The 17,666-nt window shown below is 37.8% G+C and overlaps 2 protein-coding genes across 5 annotated transcripts; one reads left to right on the plus strand and one right to left on the minus strand.

The window, feature by feature from the left end:
- The first annotated feature begins 2,285 nt into the window (after window positions 1-2,285).
- On the plus strand, window positions 2,286-10,651 carry LOC122404928 (putative inorganic phosphate cotransporter). Its single transcript, XM_043409324.1, has 5 exons — window positions 2,286-2,475; window positions 5,760-6,606; window positions 6,950-7,269; window positions 7,692-7,936; window positions 9,884-10,651. Exons 1-5 carry the CDS (start codon window positions 2,442-2,444, stop codon window positions 10,034-10,036), a joined length of 1,599 nt encoding a protein of 532 aa, XP_043265259.1. The 5' UTR covers window positions 2,286-2,441; the 3' UTR covers window positions 10,037-10,651.
- Window positions 10,652-11,068: 417 nt separating this feature from the next.
- Window positions 11,069-15,526, minus strand: LOC122404929 (arginyl-tRNA--protein transferase 1). Of its 4 annotated transcripts, none has more exons than XM_043409326.1 (8): window positions 15,285-15,526; window positions 14,636-14,762; window positions 14,422-14,549; window positions 13,924-14,354; window positions 12,865-13,020; window positions 12,485-12,657; window positions 12,140-12,401; window positions 11,069-12,056 (listed from the first exon to the last, which is right to left on the minus strand). In XM_043409326.1, the coding sequence occupies exons 1-8, from the start codon at window positions 15,379-15,381 to the stop codon at window positions 11,901-11,903; spliced, it is 1,530 nt and encodes a 509-aa protein (XP_043265261.1). In that variant the 5' UTR covers window positions 15,382-15,526; the 3' UTR covers window positions 11,069-11,900. The 4 variants fall into 4 exon arrangements, with proteins under 4 accessions (XP_043265261.1, XP_043265263.1, XP_043265260.1 ...); XM_043409328.1 differs by lacking the exon at window positions 12,865-13,020 and adding an exon at window positions 13,465-13,626 and having other exon boundaries at window positions 11,069-12,018; XM_043409325.1 differs by lacking the exon at window positions 12,865-13,020 and adding an exon at window positions 13,465-13,626.
- Window positions 15,527-17,666: the final 2,140 nt, after the last annotated feature.

The following is a 17,666-nucleotide window of genomic DNA, read 5'->3' on the forward strand; positions in this document are numbered from 1 at the left end:
GACTCGTTTATTTTAATTCTTTCCACTTCCTGGCGCGGATGTAATATGGGTACAGCTTCCGGTTTCAATTAACATTGCGAACGATGTTTACGAGCACAGAGACCCGTGTTTTGGGTAACTGTACTCGATATCGATCAACGAAAGTTTACCAGCGGACATCGGAGAAAATCGATCGCGTTGATGTACGATTCCGTTCGATTCCCGACGATATTTTTCCGTCGACGGGGGGGGGGGAAAAAAAGATAACAAAGAAAAAACAAAACAACCTGGGAAAAAAATGTAGAGAGATGTTGCAACGATAATTAATTTTCGATTAAGGATGCAGGTACGTTAGCTCGTTGGGTAAACACTCACGGTGTTTTGCGAACTCCTCGGTGTAGGAGTTTCGTAATTGTGTAAAAGTCCGACATCGGAATTTCGTTGCGACTGCACCAATTTGTTGTGCGGTCTACGAATCGCGAAATTACGTAAAACAGCGGGGCATTATTGAAAATTAAGGAAGCCGCATTCTGCGATGTCAAATCCAGAACTGCACGAAACAACGTACGACAATGGCGGATGGATTGCGTCTCGACTTTTCTACACGTTAGACGCGGTCACTTACGTGGGCATCGTACGCAGATTTGACGCTTCTACGTTTCGTTTCCAAGGCGCGATCAGATACTTTTAATTCGGGTAGATTAATTCTGAATTAATAAATTCGCTATATTAAACATTAAAACATTAAATTTTAAACATTAAATACATTGAACATTACTAATCGTACAATTACAGATTTCTTCAATTTTTTATGTGGTTATTTAATGCAGTTTAATTACAATAGTACAAAATATTGTTACAACATTACTAATTGTACAATTACAGATTCCTTCAATTTTTTATGTGGTTATTTAATGCAGTTTAATTACAATAGTACAAAATATTGTTACAACATTACTAATTGTACAATTACAGATTCCTTCAATTTTTTATGTGGTTATTTAATGCAATTTAATTACAATAGTACAAAATATTCTAACATATGTAGATAGTATTGTTAATAATAGTAATTTAATTTGTAAAAACATTACTAATCCTACAATTACTGATTCCTTCAATTTTTCATATGGTTATTTAATGTAGTTTAATTACAATAGTACAAAATATTGTTACAACATTACTAATAGTACAATTACAGATTCCTTCAATTTTTTATATGGTTATTTAATGCAGTTTAATTACAATAGTACAAAATATTGTTACAACATTACTAATAGTACAATTACAGATTCCTTCAATTTTTCATACGGTTATTTAATGCAGTTTAATTACAATAATACAAAATATTGTTACAACATTACTAATAGTACAATTACAGATTCCTTCAATTTTTCGTATGGTTATTTAATGCAGTTTAATTACAATAACATAAAATATTGTTACATATGTAGGTAGTATTGTCAGTAGTAGTAATTTAATTTGTAAAAAAATTAGTAATCGTACAATTACTGATTCCTTCAATTTTCCATATGATTATTTAATGTAGTTTAATTACAATAGTACAAAATATTGTTACAACATTACTAATAGTACAATTACAGATTCCTTCAATTTTTCATATGATTATTTAATGCAGTTTAATTACAATAGTACAAAATATTGCTACAACATTACTAATAGTACAATTACAGATTCCTTCAATTTTTCGTATGGTTATTTAATGCAATTTAATTACAATAGTACAAAATATTCTAACATATGTAGATAGTATTGTTAATAATAGTAATTTAATTTGTAAAAACATTACTAATTCTACAATTACTGATTCCTTCAATTTTTCGTATGGTTATTTAATGCAGTTTAATTACAATAACATAAAATATTGTTACATATGTAGGTAGTATTGTCAGTAGTAGTAATTTAATTTGTACAAAAATTAGTAATCGTAAAATTACAGATTCCTTTAATTTTTCATATGGTTATTTGCAATTTAATTTGTAAGAAAATTATGCACAGGAATTTTCTCAAATAAAATAACATAGAAAAATATTTTAACATTTCTTTGATATTTTAACGCAAATGGCGGAATTCTGTTGAACTACGGTGAAAATCGTGTATTCCATTGAAAACGGTGAAATTCTGTGGTGGACCCCCTCCCCCCCAGGTAGGAATGGCGCGAACAAAACCCAAAATTTTGGCGTCCTTCTCTCGAAGAAGGGATGTACCTGGGTGTCCCCACTCGGTCCCACCTGCCGACTCCTTAAATACGCAGGCTGGATGACCGATGTCATCAGTCAGTCCTTCAACCGATTCGGTACTGTACCGCGTCCGAGTTCTACCGGGTGTAATCGATCGTCGGCAGTTTTTTTTTTCTCTGGAGCTACCTGAAAAATGTTCTGAAGAACGTACCGAGACGTTGAGAGCCTGGCGAGTGCCGCGAACTTCCACGCCGAGACCGCAGAATGCACCAGAAGTTATACAAGAAGTACTTTCCACGTGAGTGAAGTATCCAGTTCTCTATTCTTTTTTTTTTCTATTCGATTTGAAACGTTCTCGCGAAGTGAAGTAATTTGTTCCGTGTACGACAGTGACACGAAACGATTAACGGTCGATGTTCGTGTTTGTCGCGACGTTTAGCGTGGTCCTCGGAATTCCCGGCATAGCTTTCGATTCATGCCCGTTATTTAACCCTGTTACACGGACGATCGCGTTAGCACAGCTAATTCGAAGATTCGCCGTCGTTCCGATGAATTCGTTTCTATTCGAACTTCACCACGATCCACGTGTTTGTTTCTTTTTCACTTTAACTTTCACACGTTCCGATGTTCGTTCCATCGGTACCTTTGTCTGTTGTAAACATTATCGTTCTCCATAGTAGATAAACGTTATAATCGTCCGTTGCATAATTTGTTCGATCGCGAACTTGAAACCAGCGACTTCGCGTGAACATTGTCACATGGATCGTGGAAATTGTTCAGAAATGATTACGTTTTTTGACGGACGAAGTAAAATTCGTGCGGTAGAGGGTTAAGTCGGCGGAACGGTCGCGGCGAAAAACGTTGCGGCACGTTCTTCACGGCGGCGCGGGTTCTGTAAACAATAGCACGCTCTGGCGGTGGTTCGTAAATACGCGAACGGCCGGGAAAGTGGTCGAGAACTTTCTTTTGTAATCGCGCTGCGTCGTTACTAGCTGAGAGTAAATGGGTCTTTTCGAAAGTTTCAAATAATAGAGTAACGAACGTTGCACATTGAAATTCTCCTACGACACGAAATTGTGTCGCGCATGGTTGGACGAGCTGTCCTTGATATTTACTTAATACTGTTCGTTATTTTCTAACGCACCAGTCCGAAAATGAAAGGAGCACGCGTTTCTTCGCGCGTACCGATGAACGCGTCTTATCGGTCGAGCCCACCCACGTCGGTTAATATACAATTTAGTAATTTTGTTTCTCTTTTCGGTATCTACTGAACTACTATTGTTATCTGTTCGTCCACATCGAAAACAAAGAAATTACGCAATTTCATAAAAACTCGACTAAAATAGTAGACCAAAAATTATTGTTAGCGTATTTAACAGATATTGCTAAACGAAATAGAGAAAATTCCTTTTAATCGACAAGAAATATCTTTCGAGCCCTAAATAATTTCACGCTTCTACGAATTGAAATATTTTTGCCACACTTTCACCCGTATAATTATGCAAGAACCATTTTGTTCTTCACACTACGCAAATTGTTACTGTTTCAAGTTGTCGTTTTACGTATGTATATGCATGCTTGCGCTTTATAAAGTGTTGAAAAACTATTGCATTTTTAAAATTATTAAAAAAGTAGCTTTTGGTTTAAAATTTAACTATCACTCAGGAGCGATATGATACTAGCTAGTTACTGATTAATTATTAGTGCATGTTTGATCCGTTAAAAATGCAAAATTTGCTGATGCCAGAACGATTAGAAATTTTTGTTTTCCGTCGAAAAATTCCATACCTTCTCGAATTTCTTTCTAGAAAATGGGTAGGATTTCGAGGGTAGATCTAATGACCAAAATTGATTGTAATTGACCCCCGCAATCGGAAATAATTTTTTTAGAACGATTTGAAAAATTTTTTTTTCGCCGAAAATTTTCAGCATTTACGCGATTTTTTTTCTCTAAAGTGGATAGGAATTCGAGGATATTTGTAATGACCAAAAATGATTGTAATTAACCCCCGCAAACGAAAATAATTTTTCCAGAACGATTAGAAATTTTTGTTGTTCGTCGAAAAATTCCATACCTTCTCGAATTTTTTTCTAGAAAATGGGTAGGATTTCGAGGGTAGATCTAATGACCAAAATTGATTGTAATTAACCCTCGCAACCGAAAATAATTTTTCCAGAACGATTAGAAATTTTTGTTTACCGTCGAAAAATTCCATACCTTCTCGAATTTTTTTCTAGAAAATGGGTAGGATTTCGAGGGTAGATCTAATGACCAAAATTGATTGTAATTGACCCCCGCAACCGGAAATAATTTTTTTTGGAACGATTTGAAAAATTTTTTTTCGCCGAAAATTTTCAGCATTTACGCGATTTTTTTTCTCGAAAGTGGATAGAAATTCGAGGGTATTTGTAATGACCAAAAATGATTGTAATTGACCCCCGCAGCCGAAAATAATTTTTCCAGAACGATTTGAAATTTTTCAATTTAATTGTTAATAACTTTTTAACGAAGCCTCCATCAACAAATTGGTATTCTTGATTTTCGTCTTATTTTGGCCTCTAGAATCCCCCATTAAAATTTTTCCCAAGTGTGGCCGAACACCCTGTATAAAGTAATAATATATCTATAAGTCTATAACATTGCTGCATTGTTTTTTTCTTTGTAAGTTTTTAAGAATCTTATAAAAATTTCCGGAAAAGTAGTCAATCGTTAATGAAAGAAAAGTCTGAAAATAGGCATGGAAATCAGTGACTCGAATATCGAATGATGGTGGTTGGCATGGTAATGTCATTTTCATTCCTTCTGTCAGCCGTCAGCCACCAACCATACTCTGATACAATTTATTCGACGATCAATGTTTATTCTCCGGTCGATGCAGGAGAACGCCGCCGGCGTGTCGACATTTTTCACTGGTCCGAATTCTGTGGTTTGGAAATTGTTGAGTAAGTCGATCGCACGAACATGGGTGGCTTTCAATCATGGATGCTTAGAATAGCAGTCGGACATCTACGGTTTGTTAGCCTAAAACTGTCCTTGGTGATCATGATAATCGCGGAGTAAAAAAAATTTGGTAATGTTAATAATTCTGCTCTAAATCAACGTAGGAACATAATAATAATAGAAGCACGTTACTTTTTCAAGTTCACTCGCCCTACGTTGAAATACAATCTCTTCTGAAAAAACCGGATAAAGATATGTTAATTTAATCCTCCGTTGGCATAACGGGTCATTTAAGTCCAGGCGAAAATTTTTCTCTGAAACGATCGAGACCGTCTCTTTGCTTTTTCTATTTAAAAAGACTCGAGTATGACTTGTACCTCAAAATAGAAACGCTAATAAGTGTCTTAGAATTCTTGCAGATTTTTGTAATGCCTATAACAATAAAAAATCATGCCTGAACTTGAAATACGTCGTCCGCGTTAGTAAAAATATGTTATACCGATGTAGGGTTAAAACAAAGTCGCTAAAACTGCAGATTTACCAACAAAATTTCAAAAATGAGGTTAGCCAGTTCGAAGTACAAAATGTCGTATGTAATTTGACTAGCACCGAATCTCACGTGGACGCAATTTTGTCCGCAGAATGGATCCCGGCGCGGTTGCTGATCGGCGTGATGATGTTCACGGCCTGTTGGACGAGCTACATGTGTCGTCTGCAGATGCCGATCCTGGTGGTGCCGATGATAAAGGCGGTTGCGGGTAACGCAACGGGTGGCGCATGCGCGGCCGAGGAGAATCGCGTGCGTCGCGCGATATCCTGGCTGGACCCAATCGCCGATCTGGAGGACCAGATCTTGAACGAGCGGCTCGAAGCTGCCCAGAATTTCGAGCCCCCGGCGATTTTCAATGGTCGTTTCGCTCGCGAGGCGCCTCACTTGCGCGATGCTCGTCCCCACGACGCGCCTGTAGAGCTTTTCAACGGTATGCCTTTCGACTGGCAGCCGCAGGTTCGAGGGCAGCTGATAGCCGCCTACAGTTACGGAAACGTTCCTGGCAACTTCCTGGGTGGCCTTCTGACTCTACGCTGGGGCGCCAAAAAGTCGATCCTCTGGACGTCCCTGTTGGCCGCCATAGTGTCCCTGATCAGCCCGATATTCGCGCAGCTTCATTGGGGTGTCCTGCTGTTCACGAGGATCGTGATTGGCCTCACCGGCGGCGTCACGTTCCCGGCGTGTCACTCGCTGGTCGCCCAATGGTCGCCGCCCGACGAGAAGGCGCGGTTCGTTTGGTCGTTGCTCGGCGGCACCTTCGGAACCATCCTCACGTACCCCATGGTGGCGGGCATCGCGGAATCGATGAACTGGGAGAGCGCGTGGTACATCCCGTCGTTGCTGATGTTCGTCTGGATAATCTTCTGGGCGATATTCGCCTACGACTCCCCCGCGGAACACCCTGGTATCTCGGACGAGGAGAAGAAGTACATTATCGAGTCAGTATTTTAGAAATCGTTGTGCAAAGTAAGCAGGGGTATCTGGGACGACGAAAATTATGTTTTCTATAACGGATTGACTCCCCTTTGTGTACAGTATTTTTTTGGTAAGTGTATACGTGCAGCTCGAGACCTGCCGGCTGCGTGAAATCCGAGCCGCGTTTAATCTCTGTCGCCACAGAGAAGGATAGCGCACGAAAGGCAAAGAGGGAGTGAGAACTTGTCGCGGTTTGTCTGCAACGAAGACTCGAGCATTATTTAGCAAAAAAATACTGTCCATCCGAATCAATTTCCCGGCAAATAGTGTCGTTAAACACGAATAAATAAATAAAATCTGTTTCAGCTCGCAAGCGGGAACAGTGACGGCTACGAAACCCACGATGAAGCAGACGCCGTTGAAGGAAATATTTACCTCGATTCCATTTATTAGTCTGACTTTCTGTCACTTTGGAAATCTCTTCCTCCTGTTCTTCTATCAGAATTCAATGATGCTGTATTTAACGAAAGCTCTGGGATTCCATCTGACCAAGGGAGGGGCGGCTGCAAGCTTGCCCTGGGCCGGCAGACTGTTCTTTGGATTCTTTTTCAGCTGGGCTGGCGACACTATCAAGCGGAAACAATTGGTCTCCGTCACCATACTTCGCAAGGGTGCTACTGTCTTCTGTGAGTACTCAAAATTAATATTTGTTTCAAAGATATAATATACCTATTTTCGCAATATTTTTTCTATCGCTGCAAATTTTCAAGTTCCATTTCGCTTGTCTTTTAATACAACATTAAAAAAGTTTCATAACTGTTTTCGACTTGTTTGTTTAAAAAATATAATATATCAATTTTTCTCAATTTTTTTTCTATCGCTGCAAATTTTCAAGTTCCATTTCACTTGTCTTTTATACATCATTAAAAAAGTTTCATAACTGTTTTCGACTTGTTTGTTTAAAAAATATAATATATCAATTTTTCTCAATTTTTTTTCTGTCGCTGCAAATTTTCAAGTTCCATTTCGCTTGTCTTTTAATACATCGTTAAAAAAGTTTTATAACTGTTTTCGAGTTCTGAGAATTTTTCGTTATTTCCGTTTGCAGCTCATCTGATCCCTGGTATATTTCTCATACTGGTCGGCTACGTGGGCTGCAGATTCGTCCTGGCGAACGTGTTTCTGGTGCTGGCGTTAGGCTTCAACGGAGCGGCCTCTATCTCGAACTTGTCGAACAATCAGGACCTGTCGCCGAACTTCGCCGGCTTTTTGTACGGTATCATGAACACGGTCGGTTGCGCGTCCGGCATAATTATTTCACCGATGGTGGAGGAGATTGCTGGAAAATACGGGGTGAGTACATGCTTCTTTCGCACTGAAAAAAGTTTCCATATCCGCTTGTCGCTTTCCTTGCTTTGTTTGCACGAACCACGGCTTGTAACAGCGCTATGACAATATCGATATAATTCGATATAAATTCGATTCTCTTCCGTTTCAAAAGTTGGTCCATTCGGTTTAATACACCATCCATAAAAAATAGTTTAATAAAGATTTACTTTTACATAAATTTCACGACGGCTGTTTAGGTTAGCCACGTTTGTATTTTAATATAGAACATTGCATGTTTTTACAATTATAAATATTTTAGACGAAAAAGAATATCAGAAAGACAAAGGAAGCAAGTCTTTTGGATCTATGCGAAGCTTCCCAGAAACGATTTAATTTGTTGTTTTGCGCTCGTTGACGCGTGTCGTCAGGTGTCATGTTACAGCTTGTCGCAGCTCGAAGGTGCTCTTGGCATACTCGAGACCTCAGTCCAACCTTGTACTCTGTTGCGTAACTCATAGTACGGGCAGTACTGGGGAATTGTGTATGCGATGCATCCGAAATTTAACTCGCGCTCCTTTCGTGAAATCTTCTTTAACCCGGTTGTGTGTCCCGTTTACATCCGAGAAGAGTACATGTATGATCCATTGAACGTAAAATCGGGCTCCTGTTGTTCGTATTCCATCGTCGAACGCGAATCTCACGCGTACAGCTAGTCACAAAATTTACTCGTGGAAGTATACTCATCGAAGGAACTTAATAATAACATCACGGGTATCTAAATTTATTTATTATTCTATGTACAATAGAGTGGGGGCTTTATCGACTAAATTTACAACAAAAACTGATGCAAAATAAAATAGTTATGGGTCTCGAAAAAATTAATGAAAAAAACGAAACCATGTTATTTCGATTACTGGTATCCTTTCCGTAGTTGAACTTAAATAGTAGCATGACGAAGTTAAATATTAGGATTTACTGATGGCGGCCATCTTTGTTGGTGTGTTTTATGAGACACGGATTTAGCGCCAGTGTACAGTAAATTTGCGGACTAGATGTATGTCGATGAGTCGTGTATTCGCGATAAATAGGGACGAAACGTGCCCGGGGTACGCGTGTTCGGTAATTGTAGATGGACGGAGCGCTAATCGTAAACGTCAATAAGCGGCGAGCACGAACAACTGGCGGGAGAAGGTCTCTGCTAAGATCACACGCACTCATGCTTATCCAGACTCACGTGGTGGTGACGACACGTGGGTACTTGCTCGTTTCTATATCGTCGCAAGTTGTATAGTACGAGAAGTACCTACAAGTTGAACCATCCCCGATCCACTCGCTTCCACAGTTGCATGCACACGCCTAACATCCAACAGTTCCGTCACTGTCGTCGTCGTAACAGCGCTGCACACGCTGCGCGGGTATTGGGCGTCCTTGTTCAATGTGGCTCACGCTTTCTGGTACCCCAAAAGCCGATCCTTCGCAACTGTTCATGTGTTAATTCTCTCCCTAATACAAACTATGTTTCATAAGCTGTAATTAATGTCATGTAACTATATTTTAAACTCAACGGGGCATAATTGTTATTGCGTATGTATAATAACAGTATTACAGTATACAATTTGCGTACACGTACATAACAACGGAGATGGGAAATATTTCTGCTTAGTGTCGTTTGCATTTAGAAGAACCAAAGTCGAAATTTTAACCTCTTCACGCCCTTGACCACATATGTGGACGTTTAGTTTTTTTTTTAATAGTTATAGTTACTGTCAATAATAAATAGACCCAAAAAAAGAATAATAAAAAAAAAAAATTGTCTCTGAAGAGGTTAATTTCAAATTAATTTTCATTTTCGCAACCAGAGTCATGGCAGGGACTAGAATCGTTTGCTTAGACGAGGAATGCAAATTTGCTGTTGACCAGTGAATGATTTTAGTCGATAATGCGTAATTGTTTATGATGTTCGTTTTATAGAACCCTATAGAGAAATGGCAAATATTGTTCTGGATCGGCGCGGCTGTTTGTATAGTCTGTATGGTCATCTTCGTCCTCGGTGGTAGCGGAAACATACAGAAGTGGAACGAAATTCCAGCCGAAGATACGGAAAGAAACCGCGCGAGAAATTGATTGTTTCGAAGAATGCTTTTTAAACGTTTTATCGATGCTACGTCGCGCAGTTGCGTGAAACGAAAGTGAAGGCTAGAGAGAAATGTTAGGTTTGAATTTAGTTAGGTTAGAATTGCGAAGCAACCGATCGAACGTTTGCTGTTGCATAAATTACGGTGGGATTTATTACCAGACTATTTTAGGGAACCATTAACAAAGGATAGTCGTCTAAACGACAGCACATTGTATATACATATTTTTACAAATCTACCGAAACCCGCGTGTATTTTAACATTTTTTCATAATACACGCGAAATTTATAGTACAAGACATTGTTCATGCGATTTCATATGACAAACATTGTATACCAAATAATATTCTTTATTTTCTATGTGATTTAGAACGTTGTATAATAAATAACTATGTGATACTTGAATGTTTCGTTATCGAATAAATACGTTTTAATCGAAATTGAGATCTTTGTGTTTATTACCTGTTCATAGAGATAATGTTCATTTTCCTGCAACGTCGCTGTACGCGAGATCGTCGATATAACAATGAAAATAAAGTATTTATACGAACACTTAAGGGGCCTTTCTACTTTGTGGGATTTAATAAAATCGAATTTTTTTTTTTGCGTTTTCTTTTAGCATGTAGTCTCGAAAATATGTCTACCGAATATTAAATTGAAATTTGAAAAACTAACGAAGTTTTAAAGCTGTTTTTCTCGAAACTACATTTTTCGCCACTGCGTATGTGATAACGAAAAAACTATTCAAGATATCAACATGAAATTTATACAGTATCTTTAGAACTGGTCTCCCTGTAGCACGAACTAGGATAATTGCGATATATGCAATACTTTTTCTTTTATTAACAAAAAATCAACTGAATATATGAAAATATTCACTATTTTTTTGTAAAATAGCCATTTTTTGTTTTTTTTTTTAAAAGATCCTAGTTCCTGCTATAACCACACTCGTCTATATTAAGAATATCGTTGGTTTTCGGATAATTTGTTCGCAAGATATCACATACGCAGTTAGACGCCGATCGTAAAAACTGTTGTTTGTTGATCAACAAAAACAGCGTAATCGATAGATATCATGCATTAAAAAAATTCGTAAATATAGCTAAATATATAATAAACGTACCTACAAAACCCGGAATTAATTGCTCTTTGATAGCCCGCAAAAAAAAATCACAAACATGTATTTTTCGTGCCTGCAAGGTAGAATGGCCCCCTAAAGTGTTTTCTGTGTTTTGAAATCGAAATATTTTCGACCAGTTCCGAATACGACATTGTGCAAGAACGTCAGAGCTGCATTACATGACTCATCTTCTTCAACCGGACATCATACATCTAAGATCTCGGTTATTAGGAAGATAATCAAAGCAACAGATACATTATACCGGTATTCTGTAATGTATAGGTAATGTTTCGTTTCTGTCGTCGGAAACTCGTTCGTAATATTCATAAAAGCAATAATTAATGCATGTACGTTAAAAAATGCATCTCAACAGAACTAATTTCTTTTTTTATTTTCATTCAACTTTCCGTACACTTATTATCATAAATACTTTATTCGAAGCTGTTAAGTTTCACTCGATTCGCTGAATGTTAAAAACTTTTAACCGGGGGGGGACGACGAGTTAATTCGCCAATGGAGAATGCGTTTCTATTGTGCGACGAATTAACTCGTCGTAATGGATTTGTCACGTCGAGGACAGAATGCGTTTTTCGTAGATTTAACATTCCAGTTAAAAGGTTAATCGCGTCTTAGAACTAGCTTTTTTTTAGTGACTTGTTCGTCCGTGAAAACAACGAATCGCTATCGCAACGCGAAAAGAAATATACTAACTGTGACCAGTACGCAGCCTGGTTTTAACGACGGTAGAGATACATACTTCGCGCGCACTTCATTCCGACCGAACGAGCGTACTCTTCGACCTCTTCTTCCTCTTCTTTAGTAACAGTCGGTTTGATCAGTATTTTGAAAGCTCTGAAAGTCATTTTAACCTTGGCATGTATTATGCATACCTGAGGACGAATGATTTGTTAGCTGAAACAAAGATCATGGGACGTCCATTGCGATGGATACACGTATAAAGATTGTTCTATACCTCGTTGACATTAATAACGCCATCTTCGTCGATAGCGTCGATGTCGTCGTTCAGTCTGCTGTATTTCTCTTTGTCCAATTTCCGCAGGCAAGGCTCCACGTCGAACCACCTGTACGTTTCAGGGCAGAGCAGCTTCGATGGTTTCATCCGTGTTTTATATCGCATTTTCGGGCATGTGTGTATATAAAATCCCATATAATAATATTTCAAGTTTTCCGCCGATCGGTTCAGTTCCCTCGTCAAGCAAACCTCTCTTAAAGAGCTAAACGAGATACACAATAATTCCCGGATACAGACGATATTCTAACCGATTCCAAGTCGTTTTTCTCCCTGAATGGTACTAACCTAAATGTTCCAAGGGAGAGATGAGCATACGCTGGATCGTAAAAAAAATATACGCTCGAAATGCACGCCGGCAAAATGTCTATCACTCCGACGGCTATCAGTTCATTGTCTAACCAATATTGTTCGTGGAAGGTACCGTATCCGGTGGGCGGGCCATTGCTTGGTTTCCATTGCTTGAAAATTACAAACGTCTTTAATCGCGTGTACCTTAAAATTTATCTTCTTCGGCAAAAAAAAAAACCAAAGTGACTATTCGACAAGAAAAAAAAAAAATTACAATATCATACATAACCGAAGCATTTAACATTGGAACGATATTTATTTGTATTTTATACATAGAACGCGAACGGGACAGAGATCAGATTGAATACAAAGTGTACCTGTAAAGAATTTTTTGCTAGAAAGTTGAAGAATGACTTTTTTTCGCATTCCTCCGGTGGATCTCCGTGGATGGCCATTTGATATTTTTTATAAAGGTTCGCACTTTCGTCGAAAGTGCGTTTGAATTCGTTGGTCATTACTTTCACCAATTTTATCTGACGAATTTACAAGAATATTTGTAAAAAAATTAATTCACAATACTCGAGGCAATTTCTGCGCAGAACAGACGGTTTTAACGGTTACAGACGCGCAAATATATTGTGAGAACCATTTAAATAACATAATTAAAACATACACTGTATAAAAGGGTCCACTTTGCTCCAATCGTGTACTACAAAGATTCTAATTATTGTTGCTGAACGCTTTAGTATATACTAAAGCGTTTAGCAAGACATATGTCTACGTTAAATATGAGTAAACATTTAAGAAGACACGTGCCCGCTTCTAACAAATATACAAACATTAGATTCAATAATTTACTATATAATTATGTATGATATTATGTATTAAATTGAAATAGCAAAAGAAAGTAATGCAATTACTTTTAATAAATATTTAACGAATGTAAGTCCCTAAAACCGTAGTAATTGTAAAATTACCTGCAAAGGCGATTTCACAAGAAATCTCGCATATCGTTCCTCTGTAACCTTCGCTGCTGGATCTCCGTGTACTATTGTCTGATATTTTTTATACAGTTCGTAAGATACATTCGAAGTCTTTATGTATCCGGAGCTCATTGGCGAAGTTCTAACTAGTTTCAGCTTATAAAAGTCATAAATTTTAACATAAACTTATCCGAAATACAACCAAACGAAACTATCTTCATAATGAAATACTGTAACTGAATCGGAGAAACAGAATAGAACACTGTAAGCATTATACTATTTTCGTAAGTGCGAGTATAAATATGCGAAGCAGCGTCGTGTTCCATCTATTTGATTCTTTGTCGCTATTCGAAAGATATTTTTAAATGTAAATTGAATTGGAGAAAAGAGGACCAACTTATGACGTATGCAACGTTCGATGATATACGTGACAAGTGAACTACGATATCCTACCTCCAATCTCTTTGTTCCGCTCAACATTTCTTCGAACAATTCCTCTAAACTTTTAGCACGATTTTGTTGCTTGTTCTCTTTGAACATCGCGTCTATTTCGTCCTGAGTCTTCCCTTGGGCCAGTAACTTCTTTTGTTTGCGCTCGATGCGCAGAAGTTTGGCTTTCTTGCACGGCGCTCTGACGGAATTCATTTCTACCGATTCCACGCTTTGCGATATATCGTGCGAATCTTCTTTACGACTCAACGCGCATGGTAAACTCTCCGAATGTTTCTGTTGAGTGTCTGGATCGTTACACTGTTTTTCATTCTCCGACACGTCGGGCTGTACTTTGTTATTTACTTCCTCGTTAACAGACTTCACATCCATTTCGAAACCACAGTCTTCCGTTTCTCGAAGATGTTTACTATAGTTAGGAAATTCTCCGATGTCTACGATAAAATGATTACGAAAGTGACAACTGTACGCGCGTTAATATCGCATATATCGTATCGTTACCTCTGACATCATCATCTTCGCTCGTATCCATAGTGTCGTCCTTGTTCAGTTCGTTTCTCAAAAATCTTCCCATTTTTTTCAGGATCTTCTTCTGCGATTTGGTAATTTTAAACTGAAGCGCTTCGCATCTACGGTAAACGTTTGTTGCCGATATTACAGTAAAATTGGTAATGGTGGAATATTTCTCAGCGTTATATATAATCATTATGCTTACTTTATGGTATACGTAGGACAACAGGTTTGATCCATAAGTGGTTTATAACAATAACAACCACTTCTTCTCCAACCTCTGTCTAATAAAGCTTGGTAATCTTCTACGGTTAACCTCTGCGCCCACATACCTAAAGTATATAAAATATAGAAATACAGTAAGTTTAATGCTAGATTTACAGTCATCGATTATACTTATTTTTATTGAACCCTCTTATGTTGATAATTACATTAAAATGAGTTAAAAGATATACAGGCTGTTCGTATTATTATTAACCAACAATTTGTTTGAAAACTATTGTGATTAGAAAAAAATGAAGTACGACAAATTTTTATAGTTTTTTATGGCCAATAGGGTAGTGTACATCAATTTTGCATATTTAGATAATTTTTCGAGAAACGAAATCAGACTGAATAAACTGTGCGAGTTCTGTAACTTTCAACTATAGAATCTGAAATCCGTCAAATTGACGGAATCCGTAAATTTAGTGTTAAATAACACCAATACGTCGGAATGTAACATTCGATTACAATACAAATTCGATGTACATAAACTGTCATACGAGCTACATAACCTATCAACAGAAACACGACAGCGGCAATTTTACACGTACGTTGTAAAATAAAATAGCGTTGCAATAACGTGTACTTACCATAACTGCAGTTTGTATCAGGACTTTTGCAATAACCACATCTGCCCTTTTCCTGTTCTGGATAATATTTAACAATACTAAACGATTGCCTCGACATCTTTTCTTCTTTTATGTACTTATATTATCATGTTGGTTTTATTAACTTCTAATCATTGAATACGTCTTATTGTTTATCTTGATTTCACAAATCTCGACACATTCTACTACTTTTCATGTTAATATTCAGTGATGCCAGAAAAGCACCGTCGGGTACCCAACTCACACATGCCAGATACGCGTAACGCTGGCTCGTGGAGTTTCGGAAAGTCAACAAAGGCAAACTGACGCATGCCCTCTTTCTCGATTCTCCGTAGCTGCCCGAAGTAATTTCGGACAGTCTCGTGGGAGTCGAGAGAGAAAGGCTCACATTTGCCTTCTCGCTCTCAACAACTGAAATCCGACCTCCCGTCAACGGCATACGATTTGGATTCTCGACTGCCCAGGCATTTTTACTTTCCGACCTATGTAGACGTACATAAGCAAAGTACCCAAAAGAAATTTTTTTTCATACATGTGCTCATACATGGGAATAAAAAAAAATTTCTTTCTTTTTCAATAATTAAAATATGATCAGGGGGTCCTAAAACGTGTATTTCCGTAAAATAAATTTTACAAAATTTTTTTTTGCAAATGTGACCCTTTCTCTCTTGACTCCCACGAAGCGGTCCGAAATTACTTCGGGCAGCTTCGGAGAATCGAGAAAGAGGGCATGCGTCAATTTGCCTTTGTCGACTTTCCGAAACTCCACGAGCACACGTACGTGTATCTGGCATGTGTGAGTAGGGCACTCGACGGTGCTTTTCTGGCATCTCTGAGTTAATATTCTTTCGAGACTACGCGTACATTGTATTTATAAATTTAACGGTTACATTCGCACTCGCGTTCTTTATCGATTTCCCAAAGTTATCGAAGCGCCGAACTCACGTACACGTGGCTCGTACGGTAGTATATACCTGCTATCCCCACCAGTCCGTTAGACGCTAAGGAAGTTCGTCGTTACTAATGTCGACGTCGATGCACTCAATTATGCCAGATCTAGTCACGCTGGTTACATTTCTTCTGTAAATAACCGCCATTTTGCCAAATTTCATTTTTTTTTATAATATTCTCTGAATTTGTACGATACGTCGCTGATAACGATTAATAACATTTGAAATGCATACGATAATACAACTTAATGTTCGTTTTCTTGAAACGAACTCATATAAATAGATATATGCGTGAAAAAATAGGTTACAAACAAAACACACTACTTAAATTTGCAAAATAGCGTATTTTAACATATATACATTATGTATTTAGTCTCTTGTGATTTTAGTCGCCTGAAGTATTTTTGGTAGGAATGGAAAAAGAATTTAAGTTGGGGCAATAAGTAACAACGATTACGGAAATTATTGCATAGAATGATTTCATCAAATTTTTGAAGGATTTAGGAGAAGGGAAAGATAATGTAAAAATAAACACTTTAACGGCTACCGTCACGTATAGATGATTTTATTGTTTCTCTTGCAACGTCATCGTTTAATCAATTTATCGAGTTTGTTCAAGTTCTAGTCCAGCAAATAATTATTTAACTAAATTTCTAATTTTAATTCCAAACCTTTCACCTAATGTATTTTTTCGGCCCATTTTTCTGGGGCTCTAGAGCCCCATTACCATTTTCGTGTCACTCGCAACGTTACCAACAGATTTAGAAATAAACACAAGTGGAAATGAGACAGAAAATGAAATTACACAACATTCCTGATGACACATTATATTTTCGGTAAAGAATTATTTTCTCGAAAGTACGTAGGATTTCGAAGGTATGTGTATTCACCAAAAATGATTGCAATTGACCCCTGCAGTCGAAAATAATTTTTCCAGAGTGATTTGAAACTTTTCAATTTCGCCGAAAAATTTGGCCACCTACCCCCTGTCGATTTTCCTTAAAAATTCGTTTTCATTTTTAGCAATTTTGTTTGACGCCCTACAGAAAAGTTGTCTAATACTTTTTTGTAGGTACCCATGAGCTCTACTTCGGAAAAAAGTTTCATTGAAATGTATTCACTATTGTAGGTGTTATGGTCGTTTGAAAATTGCGTTTTTTCATACACTACAGCTGCTGCCCATAAATACTAATTCAGCGAATGGTTTCTCAACTGGCCGCCATCCCTCGTCTGTGGTGACATTTTAACCTGAACCGATAACGTAGGTAGTGTCACGGAAATGGTAAGGGGGCTCACGGGTCCCCTTTCGTGCAACACAAAAATCTATTACATGCTGGTGTTTTATTCTACACTTAATCGATAATATCGGAAATGGTAAAAGGGTTCGCAATTTTTTGCGAGTCATAAATTCGTC

The sequence above is a fragment of the Colletes gigas genome, unplaced genomic scaffold (genome assembly GCF_013123115.1).
Source record: "Colletes gigas isolate AHSC1104 unplaced genomic scaffold, ASM1312311v1 Colletes_gigas_Sc00003, whole genome shotgun sequence".
Taxonomy (NCBI): Eukaryota; Metazoa; Arthropoda; class Insecta; order Hymenoptera; family Colletidae; genus Colletes; species Colletes gigas.

What these genes read in the sequence shown, in the direction of transcription:
- LOC122404928 (XM_043409324.1), top strand. Translation starts at nt 2,442, where the DNA reads ATGCACCAGAAGTTATACAAGAAGTACTTTCCAC. An exon ending in ATACAAGAAGTACTTTCCAC is followed by an intron (nt 2,476 to 5,759) that starts GTGAGTGAAGTA and finishes TTTTGTCCGCAG; the next exon opens with AATGGATCCCGGCGCGGTTG. An exon ending in CAAGGGTGCTACTGTCTTCT is followed by an intron (nt 7,270 to 7,691) that starts GTGAGTACTCAA and finishes TTCCGTTTGCAG; the next exon opens with CTCATCTGATCCCTGGTATA.
- LOC122404929 (XM_043409325.1), bottom strand. Translation starts at nt 15,381, where the DNA reads ATGTCGAGGCAATCGTTTAGTATTGTTAAATATTATCCAGAACAGGAA. An exon ending in TGTCCTACGTATACCATAAA is followed by an intron (nt 14,550 to 14,635) that starts GTAAGCATAATG and finishes CGTTTACCGTAG; the next exon opens with ATGCGAAGCGCTTCAGTTTA. An exon ending in CTCTCCCTTGGAACATTTAG is followed by an intron (nt 12,402 to 12,484) that starts GTTAGTACCATT and finishes TATCTCGTTTAG; the next exon opens with CTCTTTAAGAGAGGTTTGCT.